Below are 21,790 nucleotides of genomic sequence, written 5' to 3'. Positions count from 1 at the left end.
ACAGGAATCTGATTTCATCCACTAAAGACTTCTTGTAAACCCAGCGGGCACTGGAGGTGGAAAGAAATACACAAATATGAGGCAGAAGCTCTGTCTAAAAACCTTCGGGAAACTTGTAATCTAGGGAAAAAGCACAAGGCAGGATAAAATAAAAAACAATGAATGGAGTAGAAACCAGTATCAAAATGTATGTATAGTCCAGACGATAAATGTTTGGAACAGGAAAGGGAGTTTATGATCGTCTTGGATTATTTCGGGGGGATCCAGTTGGGGAAATTAGGCTCTTCCCAGAGCAGCAGAAAGTTGACACTACTTGCAAGCCTCTCACCTGCTTAACCTTCTGCCAGCTCGAATGACTAAAAAAGAAATCCATAGAAACGGTGCTTTGGCTACAGGGGCAGCTCTGTGCTGCCAGGGAAATGATTCATCTGCACATCCCTTCAGACCGGACGTGGCTCCGGACCTGCCTGTGTCTGCTGCCTGGGGACCCTGACCCTAGACTCTAAGCAGGGGCTGTGTCCGCAGCCTCTGTTTGTTACTCCAGCTCCTCTGGTTGGGGAGGTGGCAGTCTTGGGGGTGGGGAACACGCGTATCGTGGAAGTCCCAGTCAGCAAGCCTGTTTCCTTTGCAGGCGAGCCCGGCTTGAGAGGTTTGCCTGGCGCCGTGGGTGAGCCTGGAGCTAAAGGGGCAATGGGTGAGTGTCCCAAAGGAACGGATGCAGTGGGTTTGCCCCTTCCAGTCGAGGTCAGAGAGCCGAGAGCCTGCTTCTAGAGCTGCGTGTCCTGTTCTCCAGTCTGTCTGAGGGCCCATGTGCAGGCTGTTTCTGTCTCTGGGTTTGTCACTGCTGGGGGTTGGTGGCCCTTCCAGCCTGGTCCCTGCCTCGAGGCCACTTGGGCCCCTGGGGAGGACGGATAAGCATTGAGGTCCCTTAGAACCCACGCTGTTCCCAGCATAACCCTGGTACTCCAGAGCTGGTGTCACAGCCAGATCCAGGGTTTAACCATTTTGCTGACCCTTAGCAAGGTGCTTGTCAGCCAGGACTTGGAAGCTGACCAACAACCCTCAGAGGGCGGAGCGTTTAGCACCAAGTCCCAAAAGGGTTTAAGCTCCACCAGTGGGGATGTGGTATGTTCAGTTTCCCGTTCATGTAACACAACGAGGAGGCTCTGACTGTAGGCAGGATGCCATGTGGGGCAAGTAAAACGCTTTACCTCTCGCAAGGGGAGATAAAGATTGTAGAAGGGACAGGTGCCCTGAAAGGCACACAGCGCTATGAGGGTATGGCAGAGAGAGATTCCTTCCTACTAGAAATGAAGGAGGAGGCATTTCACGTGGCCTTACAAAGCAAGGAAGATTTCATCATGGTCATTTTGGAAAAGTCTCTGCAGAGACAACACAAGTGAGGAGAGACAAAGGGGTGGGAGAAAGCAAGATACGGTCCCAGAAGGACGCCACTTTGGACAAAGGTTAGCGTAACACCCAGAGCAGAGGAGAGGACTTGGAGGACCTTGACTTCCAGGACCTTGAGTAAACGAGGCAGGCATTTATTGAGCATCTGGTGCATGCTGAGTCTGCAGTAGGCCCTGGGGATGCAATGGGGAGTTGCTGACCCGTTAGTTCTCTGCAGGAAAATACACAATCCCTGGTTTAGGGGAAGAGGCCAGGGAGAAAGTGGCATCCGTGGTCGGCAGCTGTGGGAAGGGCTGCACGGGCTCCCGCCTGGGAGACAACTGGCTGAAGCCCGTGGGGCCATCGAGGGAGGGAGGCCCAAAAGTAGCTCTTGGGGTAACTGGTGATATGTGGTTCTGCTTTCCTAGGACCCGCTGGCCCTGATGGACACCAAGGCCCAAGAGGTGGGTTGCAGATCTGCTCTCCTCGTGCTCACTGCCTGGCCCTGCCCTGCCCACATCCCAGCATGCAGTCCCCAGTCCCCTTAATCATAAGGCAGCAGGACCCCCATGAGGCCCAGGTCTTACTCCCTTCTCCTTTCCACCTGCCAGCAAATTAGTAAAACCCCAGAAACCATAGGCTGAGATGTGCCGGCCGGCTCAGCTTTCCTAAAAGGAAAACCCTTCTTTATCTCATGCTCTCTCTAGGTGAACAGGGTCTGACAGGGATGCCTGGAACCCGTGGCCCACCAGGGCCTTCTGGAGACCCAGGAAAGCCAGGTAACAGAGTGGCAAAGGGGAGCTACGGCCTGTGTGTGCGTGTACATGTGAATGTGTGTGCCTTAGCGCATTTTCCTCCAGCATTTCAGCAGGGAGTGGCCACACCAGCTGGCTGGTGCTGTGTTCAGTGACTGGGTTCTGACACCACTGGGTCACCAACTCTGGCAACTTGGAAGAGAGAGGTTCACGGTTAATTAGCAGAGATTAACAGAAAGCTGGGAGTTCTAGAAAGGAGCAAGGAATCTCTTAAAAAATGCAGTTTAAGGCCATTTCCGTGCCTTGCTCCTCTGAGCCCGTCCCCTCCACCCTCCTCCTCTCTGGCCATACCTGGACACTCATCAACACCAGTCTGAGTAGAGAGCCCACTGTTAGGGTTTCCACCTGAAGGCCCAGCAGGAGCCAGAGCCACAAGGCTACGGGAGGGTCAGACCAAAGCAAGCCAGAGAGCTGTGAGGCAAGGCAGCATTCGACAAGGGGCTGCTGGAACAGGGGTGCCTCCCGGCTCCGTTGGTGGGTGCACAGGTGGGGAGCACCAAGGGAGGGGATTTGGGGGGCAGCATTGGGGATCCATGACTGTATGAGCTTTCTGGGTTCATCGCTCTCAGATGCCAAAGAGTCTAGGACTCCAAGCAGGCTAAGAACCATTGCCTGATGGAGCAGTGGTCACTTCCTTGCAAAGCCCAAAGAACAGCTCTTTGTCCAGTGTGGGGAGCGTCCTGAGTTTGTCCTCCCGCAGCCGAGGGTGTGGCTCCTCAGCCCTTCATGTCTCTCTCTCTCAATCTCTCTCATGTGTTCTCTTTTCCGCAGGTCTCACAGGACCTCAGGGACCTCAGGGTGAGTCATCAGGCCCTTCCCACCTCCAGATGCCACCTGCCCAGCCTCCTGCTTCCAGCTTTCCGCAAATGCCTTTCCAGTCACCTTAAGAGTTTCCTCTCCTCCCTGCACTCCCCTGGAAAAAACTAGTTCAGGTTCTTTCACTGTGAGTCATAAGAAACATATTAGGAAGGAAAAATACAGAGAACAATCTAGAAAGCCATTCTGGAGAAACCAGGCCAAATCATGTACCGATTCTGTCTGCCCAGTCACTGGTGCAGGACCCCGGGAGACGAGGCTTCAGGCACAGGAGCCCTGCTGGGCTCCCAGAGGCCTGGTCTCCGCAATGGTGGGGCAGGAGAGGGGAGCGCACCTCATGTGAGGCCCAGTGTCTCTGGGACAGCTTCAGTGTCAGAGTCTGTCCTATGATTGCACTGGTGTTGACATTTGGGTTTGAGAGATTGTCACCATGCCCAGCCCCAACTCCTAAAAGAAATTAGGCAAAGATGTAAAATGACACCAAGCAGCAGATCTCCCCACAAAAGCTGAGTGCACAGGGACCTCCTTCACGCGCTCCTGGTAGAGCTTGGCCCACCACCAGCCGCAGAGGGAGGGGACCATGGCTGAGTGGCAGGCTATAAGAGGCTCATAATCCAGACTCCCTGGGATCCCCCAAAGCTGAGCCCATGTCCTCAAGCCCAGCGGTCACTCCATTTCGCAGAGAGGGGGGGAGGGCTCAGAGCAAGGGGCTCCTCCGAGGGGCCCCCAGGCTAAAGCAGAAGGCAGAGCCATGTTTCAGCAGCGCTTAAGGCTGTGCCCAGTGACAGAGCACAGTTACTACCAGAGGGGTCTGGAATCTCCTGGCCTTAATCACCTGGACTGACTTGTTTTTAATCACATCAGGACTTCCTGGAACCCCCGGCCGACCAGGAGCCAAAGGTAAGTGATTTTCCAAAGCAGATGTTCTTTCTTTTCACTAGCCATTTTTTTGCAGGAGGGGAGAGGCTGGCAGGAGGGAGCCCCTCTCTGGCCAGAGCCTGGATCAACAGTGGCATCTAGTGGCTTTAGCAGAAAGCCGGGAAGCTAGGGAACCAGGGATTTGTTTGGATCTCTAGTCCTGAATCCTCACACCCTCCCTCCAGCCTGCTCCCCCCACACCTCCTGACCCCAGAGTCCTGAGCCCTCCCTGGTACCAGATGTCTCCAGGCCATTGCTGGAGGAGGATCTGGAAGTATGCGGCCCCTCAAAGCCTTTCCATCTCCTCTAAAATGTCCCCATCTGTTCTCTGTCTCCCTGGCTCAGGATTGGTCCCCCACCCCCACACCTAGCATGACCCTTCCCTGGAATAGGGACCACCTTCATCCTTTCCATTCACTGGGGCCTCAGTGTGGCTGGGGCCCCACGTCCTTTTCTCAGGAGGCTTTGATGCAGGCAGGGAGGAGTACCTCAGATGGCCCTTAGAGGGCAAAGCCTGAGTCCTAAGAGGGAAAGTCTTCTTCAGGGGAGGGGTCTGCCCAGGGCCAGCACGCTAACCCTACATGCAGGGAGATGCTCTCCTCCTGTTCTCCTCTGCCAATGTCCAGTTCTGTAACCATTAGATACCAACCCTGAGCCAGTCCAGGGATAAACAGTCTTTCTCCACCCATCCCTGTGACTCCACATTCCCAAGTCCTGACATCCTGCGGAGCTGTGCTGTCTTGAGCAGTCACTATCATCTTGGGGAGACCCTAGGAATAAAATTACTACTTTCTCGAAACTATTTCCAGTGACTAACTGGGCCAGGGAGTTCTTCTGGGATAAATAAATGTAATTCCAAAATAATCACAACTGAGTTCCTGCCTCCCTGGCAGACATACCTCTGGGTCCATAGATCTGCTCATGGATTGACTGCACCTTTAGTAAGAGACCACTAGGTTTGGGGAAACCAGACACCCTGTCTTTCCCGAGGGCCTGTGACTTCTTGTCCAAGAGGGATTGTAGACCCTCCCTGGGCAGTGTGCACAAGAGGTGGACATTTCACCCAACACTGGATTGTGGTGGAACACAGGCCAAACACCAGTGCTTTCTCCTCTTGGCCTTGACCCCAGGGACTGGCCCATAGCAAGCAGAGACCACCCTCTACTTCCTCCAAGGAGGTTCGTACTCTCCCTCAGTGTGTGAGTGATGGAATTGCCCACAGACCATGGGAAATTATGGAAGAGGCCCCCGAGGAATCCCCGGGGGAGGGCTTTTCTGTCCTCCACTCTGCTCACTCAGTTCCCCAGAGTCTGTGCATTTACAGTCCCAAGAGATGCTTCATGGAGGCAGCATCCAGTGGTCTGTAAAGTTTGGGGAAGTGTGAGCCTGAAATCCCCTTGTTGGAAGTCCTCCACCCACATTTGCATTTTCGACCCTCTCAGACTCGGGCAGAAGAGAAACCTGCCAAACTTTGTGTAACTCACACCCTCCCTCGACTCTGCACAACCCCCATTACAGACCTGGAACTGGCATCCTGAGGGGCACTCTGGAGACCAGGCTCTACCCCTCAGACTTACTGCCTCTGTCCTTTGACCTCTTGGGAGTTTTCCATCTAAGGCAAATCCCAGCAAGAGCCCGAGAGGCCCAGTGTGGGAGCGTGGCTGACTGTAGGTCAGCCTCCTTCTGGCCTTGCAGAGAGGCAGATTCCCACATCCTCCAAGGACACTCCTCTGCAGAGTGCTGGCTTTTCCTAAAGCTAATGTGGACCAGGAAGCCTGATGTGGCCTCAGGGTCCCTGGCAGAGAGACTGGTGCTTAATGCATCCTGTGTGCTCCCCTTCAGCTCATTAAAATGCCTTTAGCCCACAGGTTGGAGCCACAGGAGTGGCTCTCAAACTCCATCAGTAGCCTTGGAAGTGATTTATGGAGCCACCAGCTGAACCTGGGAATGACTGTTTTCCTTTTCCTCCCCTCCCAGGTGAACCTGGATCTCCAGGCAGAATTGTGACCTCAGGTAAGCAGGCCCAGGAGGGGTCTTCTTCCTGTGACTTTCTCCCATGTCCTGGACATCCTCCCTGTCTCTGCCTTAGCGCCCTCCAAGCAGCACTCGTCTGGGCTTTGGAGGGCAGGCAGGGAAGGGCTCTCTGGTCAGAGGTAATGACAGCAGGAGGCGCTAGCCTGACCCGCCCACAGTATGGCCTGGGTCCCAGCACCTCTAAGCAAGAAGAGTGAGGGTCCCTGTTCCATGTGTCTTCTGTTTCCAGAGGGGTCATCGACGATCACTGTCCCAGGGCCCCCGGGCCCTCCTGGAGCCATGGGACCACCAGGACCTCCGGGTGCCCCAGGTCAGTTGCTTTCTTGCTTTGCCGTTTGGTTGCATTTGGTGTTTGCTCAAATCCTGAACCCCAGGGAGGAACCCCAGGAAGAGTAGGGAGCCCCCTCCACCCAGCCTAGCAAGCCCTCATCCCACCCCAGCGAGCAACCAAGCACCCTGCAGGCACCCTTCACCAAGCCCCACAGCACCCTTGGAGGTTCAGCGGGTAAATGACTCGCCTAAGGCCACTGGGCGAAGAAGTAGCAGAATCAGGATTGGGCCCAGGTGGTTCTGCCTCTGGAGCCTGGGTGTGACTTCAGTTGATTTCCCTTTGGAAAACAATTGAGTAAAATGCATCAAGGGCAACAAAATTACTAGGAATCTGTTTGGAGAAACTATCTCCACATTGTCCAACCACGGTGACATCCCTACAAATCACAAAGACTTAGAGCCTAGAAGATCATCCTGGTTTTTAAAAGTACAGGATACTCAGTAGTGTGGCTCTGAGGTTCAACTGTACTTTTACAAGATGAAAATAAAACATGCTGGGGGGGGGCGCCTGGGTGGCTCAGTCCATTAAGTGTCTGACTTCGGTTCAGGTCATGATCTCACGGTTTGTGGGCTCGAGCCCCGCGTTGGGCTCTGTGCTGACAGCTCAGAGCCTGGAGCCTGCTTTGGATTCTGTGTCTCCTCTTTCTCAGCCCCTCCCTTGCTCTCACTCTCTCTCTCAAGAATAAACATTAAAAAAAAAAAAAAAAGAAAGAAAACATGCTGTAAGGAAATGAGATGTTTACAGGTTAAAGGATTATAGGTGATACTTTTTTATATTTTTCCAAAATACCTGTGATTTTGTTATATCTATTTTTTTAAATTTTTTAATTTAATCTCGACACCCAACGTAAGACTTGAACTCACGACCCTGAGACATCGAGAGTCTCATGCTCTTCTCTGACTGAGCCAGCCACATGCCCTTATCTGTGTTTTTTTTTTTTTTAATTTAAAACATGTGTAAACGCAGTAGGTGATTTAGCACAACCAACACAAGTACGGATCAGCCTTCCCTTCTGCTAAGCTCCAGTAAGAGGGAGAATACGGGGGCGCTGAGAAGTTTCTTAAACACTGGGAACAGAGAGGGCAGCTCTGTCTGTCCCAGAGCCCGGGTTTTGGCAGAGGAATTCTCATGATTCTCATGGGATGGACCACAGGTCTGGTCTCAAATTGCTTATTGCTCTCAAGTAAGCAAGCTAGGTGTGTTTGGACATGCCCTTTTTTCAGTTCCTTCTAGAACTGTGACCCTAGAGATGTGGTAAAGCCTTTTCTTCCCAACTCCATCTCTAGGTCCCGTGGGCCCAGCTGGTCTCCCTGGACAGCAAGGTACGTCAGTCCTGAAGCACAGGACTCTGGGCTCGGGGGGGGGGGGGGGGGAGGCTTCCTTTCCCGGCTGGACTTGGGACCCCGCCTTAAAGTGGGAGACCTGCATTTTGGAAGAGAGGTCACGGGGTGATCCGCTGCTTCATCAAGGGCCTTGCAGGGCCCTTCTTCTTGGGTTTCTGAGAAGATAGCGGTCCTCTGGACAGGGGTTTGGGGCTCTGTGGCAAGCTGGTCAGGGTCAAGCTTGGCTATTTCATAGGCATCGAGGCTCTTGTGCCCAGATCCTGATAATTGTGCTACTTTCCAGTGATTTATCCAAACACCAGAAAACAGCCTTAGGAAAAAATGGTCCAGTTTCCCCTGGGCTGTTGGGCCTGCAAACAGGAATGTTCACTCCTGATGCTCCAGACCCCGCCCACTCCTGGCACTCCGCCCCACCCCGCCCCACCCACCAGGACCCTCCCAAGCCCTATAGAAGAAAGCATGGGGAAGGAAGAGGGGTTGCTGCAGGTGGAGCCCCCCTGAACTCGTGTCTTTTACACAGGCCCCCGCGGGGAGCGAGGACTTGCCGGTGAATCGTTCATGGGCAGCAGCAGCTCCATCTCTGAGGTCCTCTCTGCCCGTGAGTGCCCCCATGTTCTCTGGGGCGAGGTGACACTGAGGCGGGAGCGGGACAGATGGCAGCACATTTGGGGCCTGTAGCAGCTGGACCAGTGAGTCATCCTGAGCCCTCATGTGAGCAAGGGTGACTGGTTCCTCTGAAAGGCCATGCCAGCCTCCAAGGAACAGCAGGCCTTTTGTCGGCCCTGGGGGGGTGAGTCATAGGGATGGGGCAGCTGTCGGAGAGGTTCTTGGGATTCTCGGAGGACCGGGGTCAAGTGGGGCCTCTGAAGGGAGCTGGGCGCTGGGAGAATGACTGGCAAGAGAACTGCCTCCCCCACAGGGAGCAATGACGAGGGTCCACGGGTTCTCAGCTACAGCCCCGGCCTGGGAGGGTGACTTCTGGGTTCTTCTGTTTCCAGAGTCCATTAAGGAGCCCAAGCAGACATGCCGCTGGGTCTCCCACTTAGACACCTGATGGCAAAGGCAGCAGCCAGCCGTGGCCCAGCAACTGCCGTGTGCTAGACATTCTGTCCTGGGACCTCCCTGGGACTTCACGGTGCTCCTGGGACATAGGTCTTAGACTTCCGGTTTAGAGAAGAGTGAGCTGAGGCCGAAAGAAGTCAAGAGCTTGCCCGGTCACCAGCCAGAAGTAGCAGAGCAGGATTGTGAACTCGGGCTGACACAAAGCCACGTACTTGGCCATCAGGGCATTTGATGGCAGCTCTGCCCTGCCCCGCCTGTGAGCGAGGAGCACCCCTAGCAGAGGGGGTCCCGGAGGGCCCTGTGCCGTGACGCAGAGCTGGCCTCTGGGGTGTGGGTGTAGCCCGGGCGCCTGGCGCTGATGAGCCTAATGAGGGCTGGTGGGGAACAGCTTCATGAGAGCTTTTGCTTATTTCTGGTTTTTTTTCTCTCCACAGAAGGTCTTGATTTACGGGGTCCCCCCGGCCCACCTGGCCCACCTGGGCCTCCAGGTGAGCATCTCAGGGATCACTGGAAGGTGGGGAATCGTGGGGGACAGGGCACTTAGTGAGGAAGCCGGGGTCCTGATCACAGGGGCAGGATCAGCTCCCTGAGTTCAGCATTGCCTCTTGCTCACTCTTTTCTGCAGGACCTTCCATTCCAGGCCCACCAGGACCCCGAGGCCCAGCAGGTGAGAGCTGAGCTCCCTGGTGAGAGATACGAGACCATGGCGCCCACGGCCTCTTCTGGGCTGGCTCTCAGGAAAGGGCTGCCTGGCCACTTCTCCTGGGCAGAGGGTTCATGGCCCATAGCTTGGCTTTACTAAGTCTTGGTGGTTCTCCTATTAGGGGAAGGCCTGCCAGGCCCACCAGGCCCACCAGGATCTTTCCTGACCAACTCAGGTAATGTTAGAGTCCAGTCCCCTCGCTCTCCACCCCAGCCCTAGCTCCGGGACACGCCGTGGTCACAGGCTTGCGGTCTTCCTGACAGACTCACCATGTTCCTCCTTCAGCCCTGTCACCAGGGTGTGTTTGCATAGACTCCGTAGAACGGGAAAACTTGTCCCTTGTGGAAGATCCACCCACCCACCCATCTATTTATCCATCCACCATTTGTTATTTCCTTTATCCTTCGGTCCAACCTTCCCACTATCCACCCATCCATCGACCCACCCATCTGCCACATACCAATTGAGCACCCGCAGGATGCCAGGCTCCATGCTAGCAGCTGCTCCCTTACAAATACCACTCAGAAGTACTTGGCCATCAGGGCATTTGATGGCAGCTCTGCCCTGTCCCGCCTGTGAGCGAGGAGCACCCCTAGCAGAGGGGGTCCCGGAGGGCCCTGTGCCGTGACGCAGAGCTGAAGTGAATGACACTCAGAAGTCCTTCTTTCCTCTGCAGAGACCTTCTTCTCTGGCCCCCCAGGCCCCCCTGGGCCCCCGGGCCCCAAGGGAGACCAAGGTGAGTAGCGTCTTGGGGCACAGAAGCCCGTGTGCCCCTGCTTGCTCGGGGTGGCCAGGAGAGTCTGGACGAGGCTGGGTCACCCGGGCCATCTGTGCATCCTCCTGCCGTACCCTGGGAGGAACCTGGCGGTCTGGAGCATGGCGGGAGGCACAGTGGCTAGAAGCTCCAGAAAGACTCCCCACCACTGTGCTGGCCTGCTGGCACCCGTGGCCATGGCCGTGGCTCGACCCCACACTCCGGCAGGAGCCCCATCTCTTCCCCTCCGGGCCCCTTGCAGCCATAGCACCTGGTAGGTATGCATCTCACAACTGTGTCTGCCTCCTTCCATCAGGCCCCCCAGGCCCTCGAGGACACCAAGGTCAGTAGAGCTGACATCAAACAAAATGTGGGGTGGGGTGAGGTGGCCAAGGCTGACCTTCCAAGCCTTGAGCTTCCCATGAATGAGTCTGATACAAATGAGTGAGGGTAGATCTGAGTGGGTGTCTCTGGGAAGGGTTGGGAATGTGTGCGTGTGTAAGGGCTGGGGAGGCTCGGGAGGGAGGTGGCGTTGGGCTGGGCCTAGGGAGGAGCGCGCCACTGACGGTCCCCCCTCGGGTGTGTCCCTCAGGCGAGCAAGGCCTCCCAGGGTTCTCAGCCTCAGGTAAGTGCTGAGCCCCCACCCCCGCTGCTGGCTCTGTCCAGAGCCCCTCAGCTCTGGGTGACTGTACTGTGTTGTTGGTTCCCAGGCTCCAGCTCTCTTGGACTCAACCTGCAGGGACCGCCTGGCCCTCGGGGACCCAAGGGTGACAAAGGTCAGTGAGGGGAGCAGCCAAGAAGGCAGGGGGCGTGAGAGCAAGGATGGCCCGCAGAGTGTGAATAGAAGGCAGCGAGTACTCACTGGTGTTAAAGGCTTGGGAGGAAGGAGCGGCTGGACGGAGAGAGGGATGAGGACGTGAGTCCAGTCTCTGCCTGAAGGGGGCTTGTGGTAGCATTGCAGAAATAAGACTGAGAGACCTGGGACAGTTGTTGAGTCACATGCTGATCAACTTGGTTGGGCCCAACCAGGGAAGGCTTCCTAGAGGAGGTGATACAAACAGGTCTTCTTGTGTTGGATTCTAGGCGATCCTGGTATCCCAGGGGCTCCTGGCATTCCTGGTGGTCTCTCTCAAGGTAAGAACCAAAGGTCTTCTCCCCTTCCTCAAGCAAGGACACTGATTCATTCACCTGTCCGCCTCCCACACCCATGATTCAGTGCTGATCAGGTCGCGTCTCCATGTGCTAGGGCCTCTGCACTGCCTTTAAGGAGGTTACAGGTTGGTGGAGATGGGAGGGAAGGACAGTACAGTGAAGGTGGCTGGTGATGCCGAATGATGGAGAACAGGACAGACCTGGGAGCTAGGGGCGTTTGGAGTTGAGGGGGCCTCTGGGGCTGAGTTGCTGAAGTTGGGTGCTGAAGGGAGGGTCCAGTCCAGCGAAATCCCAACTCTGTGCCCTTTCCAGACAGTGGCTGCTTATAGGCACTCCCCTCCTCCTTTCCTTCTCTTTGCCACCATCTATTTCTCCCTCCTCGTGCTGTGGAAGCTGTGTCTGGGCCCTTCTTTGATCCTAAGGTGGGCTTTTCCTGGCAGACTCGGAAGGCTTTCCCTCCTACAGGGGGATCGTCGTCGGGCACCATGTTCGTGCCGGGTCCGCCAGGCCCGCCGGGCCCGCCGGGGCCTCCAGGCTCTATCAGCAGCTCGGGCCGGGAGGTCCAGCAGTACATCGCTGAGTACATGCAGAGTGAGTCCCGGGATCTGAGTGAGTTTGTGTGGGTGCGTGTGCCGACGTGTCTGCTCGGCCGGGCGTCTCCAGTGCTCTGTGGAGCCTGGCTATTTCGGGAAGCCTCTGGTCTCCTCCCCCCCAGGTGAATAGACCTGACATATCCCATTGCCCATACCAGTGCGGCGAGGCGGGGGAGGCTCTGGGAGTGGGTGGGAGCCAGGAGGCTACCAAAGAGATGTGCTTGTGTGTGCACACGTGTGTGTGCTTGCCTGTGTGCGTGCGCGTGTGTGTGCACGCACGGCGGGATACAGCAGCCTGTGGGCCAGGCCTAGGTCAGAAACCCACCCCGGGAGCCAGGACCACATGACCATGGACTCCCTCAACACCCACCTTCTCATGGCAGCCCACACAGGTGCGTCCTCACCCACACACTCATCCATGGGAACACAGCCACACACACACTTTCACACAAGTGTGCACCCCCCATCCCATACTCCCGCTGCACGTCTGGGTGTGATTTCTAAGAATGTGCGTACAGACTTTGTCAAATGGCGGCCGACTGGAGCCTCGTCGGTCCTCAGTCTTCAAGAAGCATCTAATCCAGCACAGGCCTTGGCCTCAACTTTTCTCTGTAACCAAGAGTCTAGGCTCCCTGCTGGCCCCACCTTGGGCCATGGATGGGATGAGGTGCTTCCGGCCGTCTCTGGGGGGAGGTCACGCCCTCTTGGGGACAGGCACGACTTTGCTTTCTTTGTCGGCAGGCGACAGCATTAGGTCTTACCTGTCTGGAGTTCAGGGTCCCCCAGGCCCACCTGGTCCCCCAGGGCCTGTCACCACCATTGCCGGAGAGACTTTCGACTACTCGGAGCTGGCAAGCCGTGTCGGGAGCTACTTACAGAGTAAGCCTGTCCCCACCCCCACAATGACCCCCCTCCTCCCGTGGTCACTTTGCTCCAGAGCCTCCTCGCTTACTTTGCTGTTTGCTTCGCCCTTCGGGATGTGAAGTTCAGTTCGGAACTCGGGGCTGTCTGCCACTGGGATCCGGCTTTGAGAACAGAGGCCACGTGCACAGCCACGTGTAGCAAGCCTTCTTGCGGTTGACAGAGGTGTCCTGAGTATGTGAAGAGGGTTCGAGACTGGCAGGATCTGGGAGGAGTGAGGCTAAAGCCTACTCTGGAAAACAAACCACATTTCTTACCGAACGAACACAAACACAGCCCCACTGTTGACTTTTGCGTGCATTCACAACAGCCTCCTAATGCCGCCGTTCGTTCATTTTCCCCAAACGGAACAGCTAGCTGGCCGGGTCTTCGGGGTTCTGGAGCAACGAGGGTGTTGCTTCGGTTTTGCTAGGAAGCAGGTAACCTGAGGTTTCCTTCCCGACAGCCTCGGGGGCCGGCATCAGCTCCTCGGCCTCCATCTCCTCTGCGGACATCCTGGCGGCCCTGCAGCGTGAGTGGCCGCCCCGGGCAGGAGGGCGGGAGCTCTGCGGCCCAGCTCGCTCCCACCTGAGCGCTGAGAGAGCTGCTGGCAGAGTGCTGCTCCTCCTCGCTCCCAGCCTCTGAGCCTCCGTGGGTCAGCACTGACTGGGGAGGGGGCCGCAAGTCTCAGGGTCCCCAGTGCCGGGTAACCGCGTGGGTGCCTTGTTGGGGACCTGCAGGCTTGCCGCTTCCCGGGGGACTGAGAACCCACAGCTCAGGGCCAGCCTGTGGGTGTGCAGGAGCCCGGGGTGGGGCCCACACCAGCGCAGCCTGTCCTTCCAGGGGAGGATGTGAGACAGTCCCTGCGGCAGTACCTGACGGATTGGTCCCTGCAGTCTCTGGACTACACCGAACTGAGCACTCGTATCCTCAGCTACATGTCCAGTGAGTGCCCACCCTTCCGGCTTGTCCCCTGTGGCAGGCGGTCAGTGGGGTGGTCCAGGGAGGAGGTGGGCGCTGAGCTGTGTCCAGAGTCCAGAGACCAAGTCCAGAGGGCCTGGTCTGTGGGAAAGAGCAGGCCCCGAGCCTGGCCCGGGAAGCCAGGAGTATCTGGGATGCCGTCCCACAGGCAGTTTGCACACACCCCACTTGTGCCCATGCAAACCTCCGACACACCCCTGCACGCTGACCTGCACTCGTCCCAGGACCTACGGCCCTAGCTTCTCAGTGTCGATGGCAACTGTAGTCTGAGTTCCTCTTTCGGCCTGTTTCTTCCTGCTGCCCCTCTTCCCCTGCTGGGATCCCACTTCTGTCCAAATCACTCCTGTGTCTGGCTTCCTCTCTGACAAGGCATTTCCCCCTGCTTTGCCCTGTCTGATCAGAATCCATCACAACTTGGGCTTTTGTTCCTCAGGCTCTGGAATCAGCATTGGGCTTCCTGGCCCCCCGGGGCCTCCCGGCTTGCCAGGAACATCCTATGAGGAACTCCTCTCCTTGCTCCAAGGTAAGGCTGGACAGGGGCCACTGGTCCACGTGGCCTGGGGTGGAAGGCAGAGGCCTTGGCCCAGGCCCCTCCACTGACTCCGTGCTCCTTTGCTGTCTCAGGGTCTGAATACAGAGGCATCGTTGGGCCCCCAGGTCCCCCTGGGCCCCCAGGGATCCCAGGCAATGCGTGGTCCAGCATCAGCGTGGAGGACCTCTCCTCTTACCTGCACAGTAAGGCTCAGGGAGGAGAGCAGGGGACCAGAGCCTGGCCTCCGGGGCCCCCATGGTTTAGCAAGGGCAGCCATGGAGAGTTAAACGCAGTCCTCCCGATGCACACACCGGGCTGAGCCTGGAGAGGAACACGCTTGCTTTTGAGGTGCTTTCAGCCGTGACGGGGGGACTGGTGGGAGAGACGGTGATCCCAAGTGCAGCCCTTAGAGAAGTTCACAAGCAGTGCATGATCATGTGGCAGGAGGGCGCAGGGGAAGGGACAGGATTTGGGCCGAGTGAGGGCAGGCAGAGCAGTGGCTCTGGAGTGATGGCAGGAGCTGGGCTCCCAGTATCCCCTCCTCCCCTACCCCCCTCCTTCCCAGGAACCGCACCCCTGAGCGCAGGCTGGGAATTCAGTGCGCCAGCAGGGCAATCCCTGACCTCTCTCTGACTTCCCCTCCAGCTGCCGGCCTGTCATCTATCCCTGGCCCCCCAGGCCCTCCTGGTCCCCCAGGCCCTCGAGGGCCCCCAGGTGTCTCCGGAGCCCTGGCAACTTATGCCGCCGAAAACAGCGACAGCTTCCGGAGCGAACTGATCAGCTACCTCACCAGTAGGTGCCCCTTTTCCAGAACTTGCTCCTCCCTGTGAGAGGGCAGCTGGTGCTTGGAAGGCACCGGGAGGCCAAATGTGTGAGCTCCAGCGAGGAGAGCCCAGCTTCTTCCCAGCCGGCACGCCTGCTCCCGTGCAAGTGCCTTGGCATTTGCCTTCTGCTTTGGGGCCGTGAGACCCTGGGAGAGGCCTCAAGACTCCCTTTCTCTCACCCCCAAACCTGAGCCCCACCTAACGTGGCCTCCTCCCCACAGGCCCGGATGTACGCAGCTTCATTGTGGGCCCACCGGGCCCTCCAGGGCCACAAGGGCCACCGGGGGACAGCCGCCTGGTGTCCATGGACGGCTCCTACAGTCGGAGCAGCGGCTCCTCCTCTCACAGCTCGTCAGTCAGTCGGGACACCTCCTACAGCTCTTCCATGGGCGTAGGAGGAGCCAGCGGAGGCTCCCTGGGTGAAGGGGGGGCCTTTGGTATGGACATGGGCCGGGGCCGAGGCTACGGGGCAGAAGGTGGCACGTATGGTGGCGAAGGTGGACCATTCGGGGCTGGCTTTGCCGGAAGTCTGGACTACAACGAGCTGGCTGTTCGGGTGTCTGAGAGCTTGCAGCGTAAGTCATGACCCTTAGCGCAGCCGGGAGGTTGGGTGGGAGCCCTTGTGCAGCTTGAATTTCAAGCTCCAGAAACTCCCCCTCTCATTTACGGAGCACCCAGGCTACGGGGACGGCACTTCGGGCATCAGATGGCGGTGGGGGGACAGAAGGCAGGTGGTCCAGGGCGAGTTCTCTCAGCCAGCTTAGTTCAGAAGCCCCAGTCAGAACGGGATCAGTGTGGCCGGGAATAGGGCGTGTTGGTCTTTGGACTTTTGCTACTCCTGCTACCTGGTCTTGTCAGAAGTTTTGATGATGACGATGGTTACTGGTGGGGGGGGGAGGGGAGGTTGGTTAAGAAGTCCTTTCTCCCGGTAGCTACCAGCACAGCTCTGCCGCCAGAAAGCCTCTGAGGAAAGGCCAGTCCGCAGGGAGGGACACAGGAAGCCAGCAGGGTTTCTCCCTTGCTGCTGCCTCATCTAGGTTAACGGCACGGGAGTTCAGCAACCCGAGGGCTTTTGTCCTGCAAAGAGGGGCTGAGAGACCCTGCTTCCTGTGCCCACAATCTGTTGCTTCACAGGTCAGGGTCTGCTGCAGGGGATGGCCTACACCATCCAGGGCCCACCAGGCCGGCCAGGGCCGCAGGGTCCCCCCGGCATCAGCAAGGTCTTCTCTGCCTACAGCAATGTGACCGAGGACCTCATGGACTTTTTCCGAAGTAAGGGCAGCCTGTGATCGCTTTCCCAACACTTACCTTGCGGCCTGGTCTCAAGTGGGAGAAAGTCTCCTGAAAAACTTCAGTTATTAACACTTGAAAGGCTGAAAATCTGATAAACTCTTAAGTCCGTTTTCTTCTTGTGGGTCCCAGCTGTACCTCTCCCTTCTGTGCTTCTCTGAACAAAGCCCTTTACCTCCCAAACTCCAGGGTGACCTCTTGTCTGAGACCACTCTTGTCTCCCCGCAGCTTATGGAACCATTCCAGGTCCCCCAGGGCAGAAAGGAGAGGTGGGCACCCCAGGACCCAAAGGTAAGTGGTGGCAGGGAGACAGCTACCGGGATCCCGTTGTGACCACCCACTCTGGCTGGGAAGCCACCCCTTGACAGTGCTATCCAGGGACCCGTGTGGCTCCTCCGGGTCCTGCGCTCCCACTTGACTGAGCACACCCCGCTCTGTCCTCCCAGGTGAGAGGGGCCCTGCAGGACCACCAGGTCGGCCTGGGCCACCCGGCCCTCAAGGGCACAAGGGAGAGAAAGGAGACAGAGGTAAGCCGTGGCTGCCAGTTCAGGCAGGGCTGGGAGGCTGGCTGATGCTCAGAGAAGTAGGGGATTTGTTCCGGGGCAACCCTGAAAACTGAAGGCGAATGCCAATTACTGAAGGCAGATGCTACCCCAACCACCGTTGGCATGGCAGTGCAATGAGCCGCTAGGGAGAAAGACTGCCCATGTGTGGAGAACAAGAGGACCGCTCTGATGAAATAGGGTAAACCATGTCAAGAAACTGAGTCTTACAAGCGACTTTATCTCACAAGCCCATTCTGCAGTTGTAACAGTCGCTATAATTGGCTGACCTAAAGGCCCACAGGCCACAGGAGGTTTAACTTCCTCCTCTAACTTCTAGGTGACCAAGTCTATGGCAGGCGGAGAAAGAGAAGCATCGCCATCAAGCCGTGAGCTCCCCTTGGCGGAACAGCCCCTGGCACCAGTTCATGCAATGGCTTATGACGCTCCTGTCAAACTCTCTCCAGAGGGCAGAAGCTGGAGGCTCACTTCCTACCGAGCCAGCACAGCCAAATAGAACCCCTGTTTTAGTCTGGAACAGTCTCTATATAGATCTACATCTCTCTATATAGATATAGTATCCAAAGGCCCCCAACCTGAACCCACTCCGCTGGCGAGCGAGACTGGCTACTGGCTCAACCTGAGCTCCTTGGTTTCCTTAGCTCTTAGATGTAGCTGCAACCCAGGAAAGCCAGGTGCATACTTGCGGGCTCAGAAGTCCTTGAGCTTTGCCTGAGAATGACCAGAAAAGGGAAGACGGGAATGGGGAGTGTTCTGGTTCTGTCACTGCAAGGCTGCACCGTCTGCTCCTTCCTCCGTTCATTTCGCATTCTCTAGTCATAGAAAAGACTTGGCTAAGAAGCAACTCTTGTAACTGAAAAAATTAAGAAACTCACTTCCGCTGAAGATGGTGACAGGGTTTCTAATAGTCCTTTCTGGCCACAGACCTCGTTCCCACTTGCTTAGATCGTCTGATTGATTGTAGCTGTGGTTTCCGCGGCACCATGCTGGCCTTTAGAGATGGGTTCTACTGAACTTGATCACAGTAAGGGGGAGGAGAAGGGCAGCGGGGAAGGAGGGAAAATAGGAAACTCGATGCTAGGAAAGATGTCATTCTGTTCTGCACATGGGAAATGGCATGGGGCACTGGGCATGGTTGGTTTTTAAGCACTTTTCAGTACCTAAAATATGTATGTGGTCTGTTAGATGAAAAGTCATTTCAGATACAAAATTTCCAATTAAAGAGTTTTTCTAAATATCATGTTTACTGTGATCCATCTAATCAAAGTGAGAGAAAGGAACAGAATGAAAAAGAGAAGGGAAGAGGGAAGGTGGTGATACGCGGTTGGGGAGAGAGGGAGACAAAGCAGGGAAGAGAAATGGGGAGAGAAAAACTGGGGGCCAGGTGGGGAGACAAAGAGGGAAATAGAGACAAGAAAGAACAGGAAAGAAAGAGAGGGAATAAAAATGAAAAAGGGAAAGGGGCGCCTGGGTGGCTCAGTCGGTTAAGCGGCCGACTTCAGCTCAGGTCACGATCTCACGATCCGTGAGTTCGAGCCCCGCATCGGGCTCTGTGCTGACAGCTCAGAGCCTGGAGCCCGTTTCAGATTCTGTGTCTCCCTCTCTCTCTGCCCCTCCCCTGTTCATGCTCTGTCTCTCTCGGTCTCAAAAATAAATAAACGTTAAAAAAAAAACATGAAAAAAAAATGAAAAAGGGAAAGAGGAAAGAGACAAAGCAAGAGAGAGAGGGAAGAGAGATAAAAAGAGGAAGAGAAAAACAGATGGGAAGAGAGGGAGAGGGAGAAAGAGATGCAAGGAAATAGAATGAAAAAGTAGGGGAGAGAGATGAAAAGAGAAACAAAAGGGGAGAGAAAGGTAAAAAAAAAAAAAAAAAAAAGTGAGCCCTATGCTAATAACACTACTATAAACACAAGAAAACAAAACTAGGTGTACTTGGAACACAGCCTCTGGCATTTTGTTTAATCATGGAGATTTTTATTTTTTTATTTTTTTTTTCATAGACTAGAATATTTTTTTTATTTTTTTTATATATGAAATTTATTGACAAATTGGTTTCCATACAACACCCAGTGCTCATCCCAAAAGGTGCCCTCCTCAATACCCATCACCCACCCTCCCCTCCCTCCCACCCCCCATCAACCCTCAGTTCTCAGTTTTCAACAGTCTCTTATGCTTTGGCTCTCTCCCACTCTAACCTCTTTTTTTTTTTTTTTCCTTCCCCTCCCCCATGGGTTTCTGTTAAGTTTCTCAGGATCCACATAAGAGTGAAAATATAGGGTATCTGTCTTTCTCTGTATGGCTTATTTCACTTAGCATCACACTCTCCAGTTCCATCCACGTTGCTACAAAAGGCCATATTTCATTTTTTCTCATTGCCACGTAGTATTCCATTGTGTATATAAACCACAATTTCTTTATCCATTCATCAGTTGATGGACATTTAGGCTCTTTCCATAATTTGGCTATTGTTGAGAGTGCTGCTATGAACATTGGGGTACAAGTGCCCCTATGCATCAGTACTCCTGTATCCCTTGGGTAAATTCCTAGCAGTGCTATTGCTGGGTCATAGGGTAGGTCTATTTTTAATTTTCTGAGGAACCTCCACACTGCTTTCCAGAACGGCTGCACCAATTTGCATTCCCACCAACAGTGCAAGAGGGTTCCCGTTTCTTAATCATGGAGATTTTTATAGGCAGACCTCGATCTACAACTATTAATGTGGACAGGTTACAAAGCATCTAAAGGTTTTCCCTGAACATAAATTATTTGAAATGAACACCTATGCAACAGATGACAAGATTATCTGCAATTAATGCAATAACTTATCCCAGCACAAAGGAGTTAGGATTGTATGGCACACACAAGATGCAGAAGACCGAAACTAACAGGAAAACTGCACAAATATCAAATGTCCCACAGAAATGCACAGTACAATCACTCAACTTCAGAAGAGGCTACACTTGGCCAACTTGTGAAATGTTACAAGCCATGACTCTCAATTGCCAGATTAAAAATGGGATTAAAATAAATCTTCTCTACCTCCACCTTCTAAAAAAGTCTGGATAGTTTACTTTCTATGTGGTCTCTTCTGAGTACCTCACATACTGTCCTGGGAAGACGGACCCTTTAGTTCTGTATTGAACTAGCGGCAACACACAGTGAGGCCACATTCTACGTGGTCTGCCAGCCTCCTTTATCACAGTCTGACAGCTACCTGCTAGGAATCATCATAGGAATTCCAAAAAATGAGTTCATAAGGCCCTCGGAATTTCAAACTTTTTGCTATGTAATGACAACTGTTTAATGAATTACCACATCACACCTTTTTAATAGCTTAAGGCTTAAAGGCTGAATCAAGTTAACAGGCTCAAGTGTTACACCCCCTTTGATCGTTCTTACCTTTATTAATCAGATTTGATTGGAGTGTTTCCTTACTCGATTTACCTTTCCAAGCTATCCAGAATCTTCATAGAGTCCTATGCTCAAGCGAAACAGGATAAAGGTCCAAACCTGCTACTTTCTCTGACTGAACCAGAAAGGGAAGGACAGATAACGAGATAAATCTTCGGCTGGATGGCAATGGATCTGAGCCTGTTTTCACTTAAAAAAAAAAAACAAAAAAAAAGAATGAGCTCAAAAATGTGTGATGCTCCTGGATTAGAAAATGACATGCTATGCCTCCCTCCAGCCAAGCTAAAAACCTGCCAAGTGATGCTGCCTAGTGTCTACTGAATCTTGCATGAACTTATCAATGATGGAAAAGAGGTTATTTTTAGCAGAAATGAGGTCATACGGTTAGTGAAGTATTTGGTGAGAAAAAAGATCCATCCTGGGGGGGGGGGGAATATATATGTGTACATACATACATGTATATATGTATGTCGATGGAACTATTTTAGGCACCACCCAAAGGAGGGGGTTATATCCTAAAAGACACCCCCTTTCCAAATTAGCAGTAAAAACTACATTCTTGTGTGTGGTGATGAGTCGGGTGGGAACACTAGCAAGTCTGGAAGGGTCCAGCTGCTTGGAGGACTGTGAGGGTTTAAGATGTAACTAGGACCAAAAAATGCTGCCAAACGTTTTCATGCAGGACAACCCAGTATCAAAGATTCTTAATAAAAGACCACTTGCCAGAGTAGATTAAGAAATAACTTTATTTTTCAGTTGTCAATCCCATGATTGAAAAGACATGTTGCTCCCAAATAGACAAGAGGCATAATCAGAAACAAAACTCATTTTGAAAACAGCTTATGAGGTTATTACACTGTAAAAAATCAGCAAAGGATCACCAAAAGCTGCAGCCAACATTTAAAACTGGTGTAACATTCTACTCAAGCTTAGCAGAAATTTTAAAGCCATGTCAAAACCATGTCAGCCACAGACTAGCAACAATAGAGACATTAACTGTTGAGCCTTCAAGAAAAGCATTTAAAATATCCCATTTCCTATAAAAGATCGTCTCCTTGAAAAGAAGTGATGTATTTCATCAGAAGATTCTCAGAACTGGAGCTAAAGTAACTCCTCTTCCACGCCAGTTCTAAGCTCTCCTGTAATCAATATCTATAGCTAATCTCGGACAGAATTTGGCTTCTCAGAAGAGTCTTTGTCATTTAAGCACAGTGTGGAATGGGAGAAAGTGTGTAGTCACCAGGGAACTAACAGAGTACAAAAGACAGTCACTTCTGAACTCGCTGATGCTCAAGAAATCAGAGACCCTCCATTACAGCGGGTCTCATATGCCTGAGAGCTTTGTGCTTGAGGAAACACTACTTAGAGGTAGCTCTGGT

The 21,790-nt window shown here is 54.1% G+C and overlaps 1 protein-coding gene across 1 annotated transcript in view; it reads left to right on the top strand.

Annotated features, from left to right (window-relative positions):
- Positions 1 to 17,468, top strand: part of COL17A1 (collagen type XVII alpha 1 chain) — a 45,125-nt gene extending 27,657 nt beyond the window's left edge. Inside the window, exons 28-55 of the mRNA XM_047073411.1 lie at positions 632 to 694; positions 1,818 to 1,853; positions 2,097 to 2,168; positions 2,976 to 3,002; positions 3,885 to 3,920; positions 5,916 to 5,951; positions 6,202 to 6,282; positions 7,590 to 7,625; positions 9,143 to 9,196; positions 9,334 to 9,375; positions 9,533 to 9,586; positions 10,088 to 10,147; positions 10,482 to 10,508; positions 10,758 to 10,790; positions 10,876 to 10,941; positions 11,249 to 11,299; positions 11,783 to 11,908; positions 12,652 to 12,789; positions 13,277 to 13,342; positions 13,654 to 13,755; positions 14,225 to 14,314; positions 14,416 to 14,526; positions 14,969 to 15,115; positions 15,369 to 15,722; positions 16,282 to 16,419; positions 16,666 to 16,728; positions 16,884 to 16,964; positions 17,320 to 17,468. Of these exons, the coding sequence (XP_046929367.1) occupies positions 632 to 694; positions 1,818 to 1,853; positions 2,097 to 2,168; positions 2,976 to 3,002; positions 3,885 to 3,920; positions 5,916 to 5,951; positions 6,202 to 6,282; positions 7,590 to 7,625; positions 9,143 to 9,196; positions 9,334 to 9,375; positions 9,533 to 9,586; positions 10,088 to 10,147; positions 10,482 to 10,508; positions 10,758 to 10,790; positions 10,876 to 10,941; positions 11,249 to 11,299; positions 11,783 to 11,908; positions 12,652 to 12,789; positions 13,277 to 13,342; positions 13,654 to 13,755; positions 14,225 to 14,314; positions 14,416 to 14,526; positions 14,969 to 15,115; positions 15,369 to 15,722; positions 16,282 to 16,419; positions 16,666 to 16,728; positions 16,884 to 16,964; positions 17,320 to 17,372 (2,243 nt within the window). The 3' untranslated portion in view covers positions 17,373 to 17,468. The remainder of the gene's footprint in view (positions 1 to 631; positions 695 to 1,817; positions 1,854 to 2,096; positions 2,169 to 2,975; positions 3,003 to 3,884; positions 3,921 to 5,915; positions 5,952 to 6,201; positions 6,283 to 7,589; positions 7,626 to 9,142; positions 9,197 to 9,333; positions 9,376 to 9,532; positions 9,587 to 10,087; positions 10,148 to 10,481; positions 10,509 to 10,757; positions 10,791 to 10,875; positions 10,942 to 11,248; positions 11,300 to 11,782; positions 11,909 to 12,651; positions 12,790 to 13,276; positions 13,343 to 13,653; positions 13,756 to 14,224; positions 14,315 to 14,415; positions 14,527 to 14,968; positions 15,116 to 15,368; positions 15,723 to 16,281; positions 16,420 to 16,665; positions 16,729 to 16,883; positions 16,965 to 17,319) is intronic.
- The last annotated feature ends 4,322 nt before the right edge of the window (positions 17,469 to 21,790 follow it).

The sequence above is a fragment of the Lynx rufus genome, unplaced genomic scaffold (genome assembly GCF_022079265.1).
Source record: "Lynx rufus isolate CCGP_SWC_20201006 ecotype Redwood Valley unplaced genomic scaffold, mLynRuf1.p SCAF_11, whole genome shotgun sequence".
NCBI classification, from domain to species: Eukaryota; Metazoa; Chordata; class Mammalia; order Carnivora; family Felidae; genus Lynx; species Lynx rufus.
The sequence above is the reverse complement of the archived record's forward strand: the minus strand, read 5'-3'. Positions and strand labels throughout refer to the sequence as shown.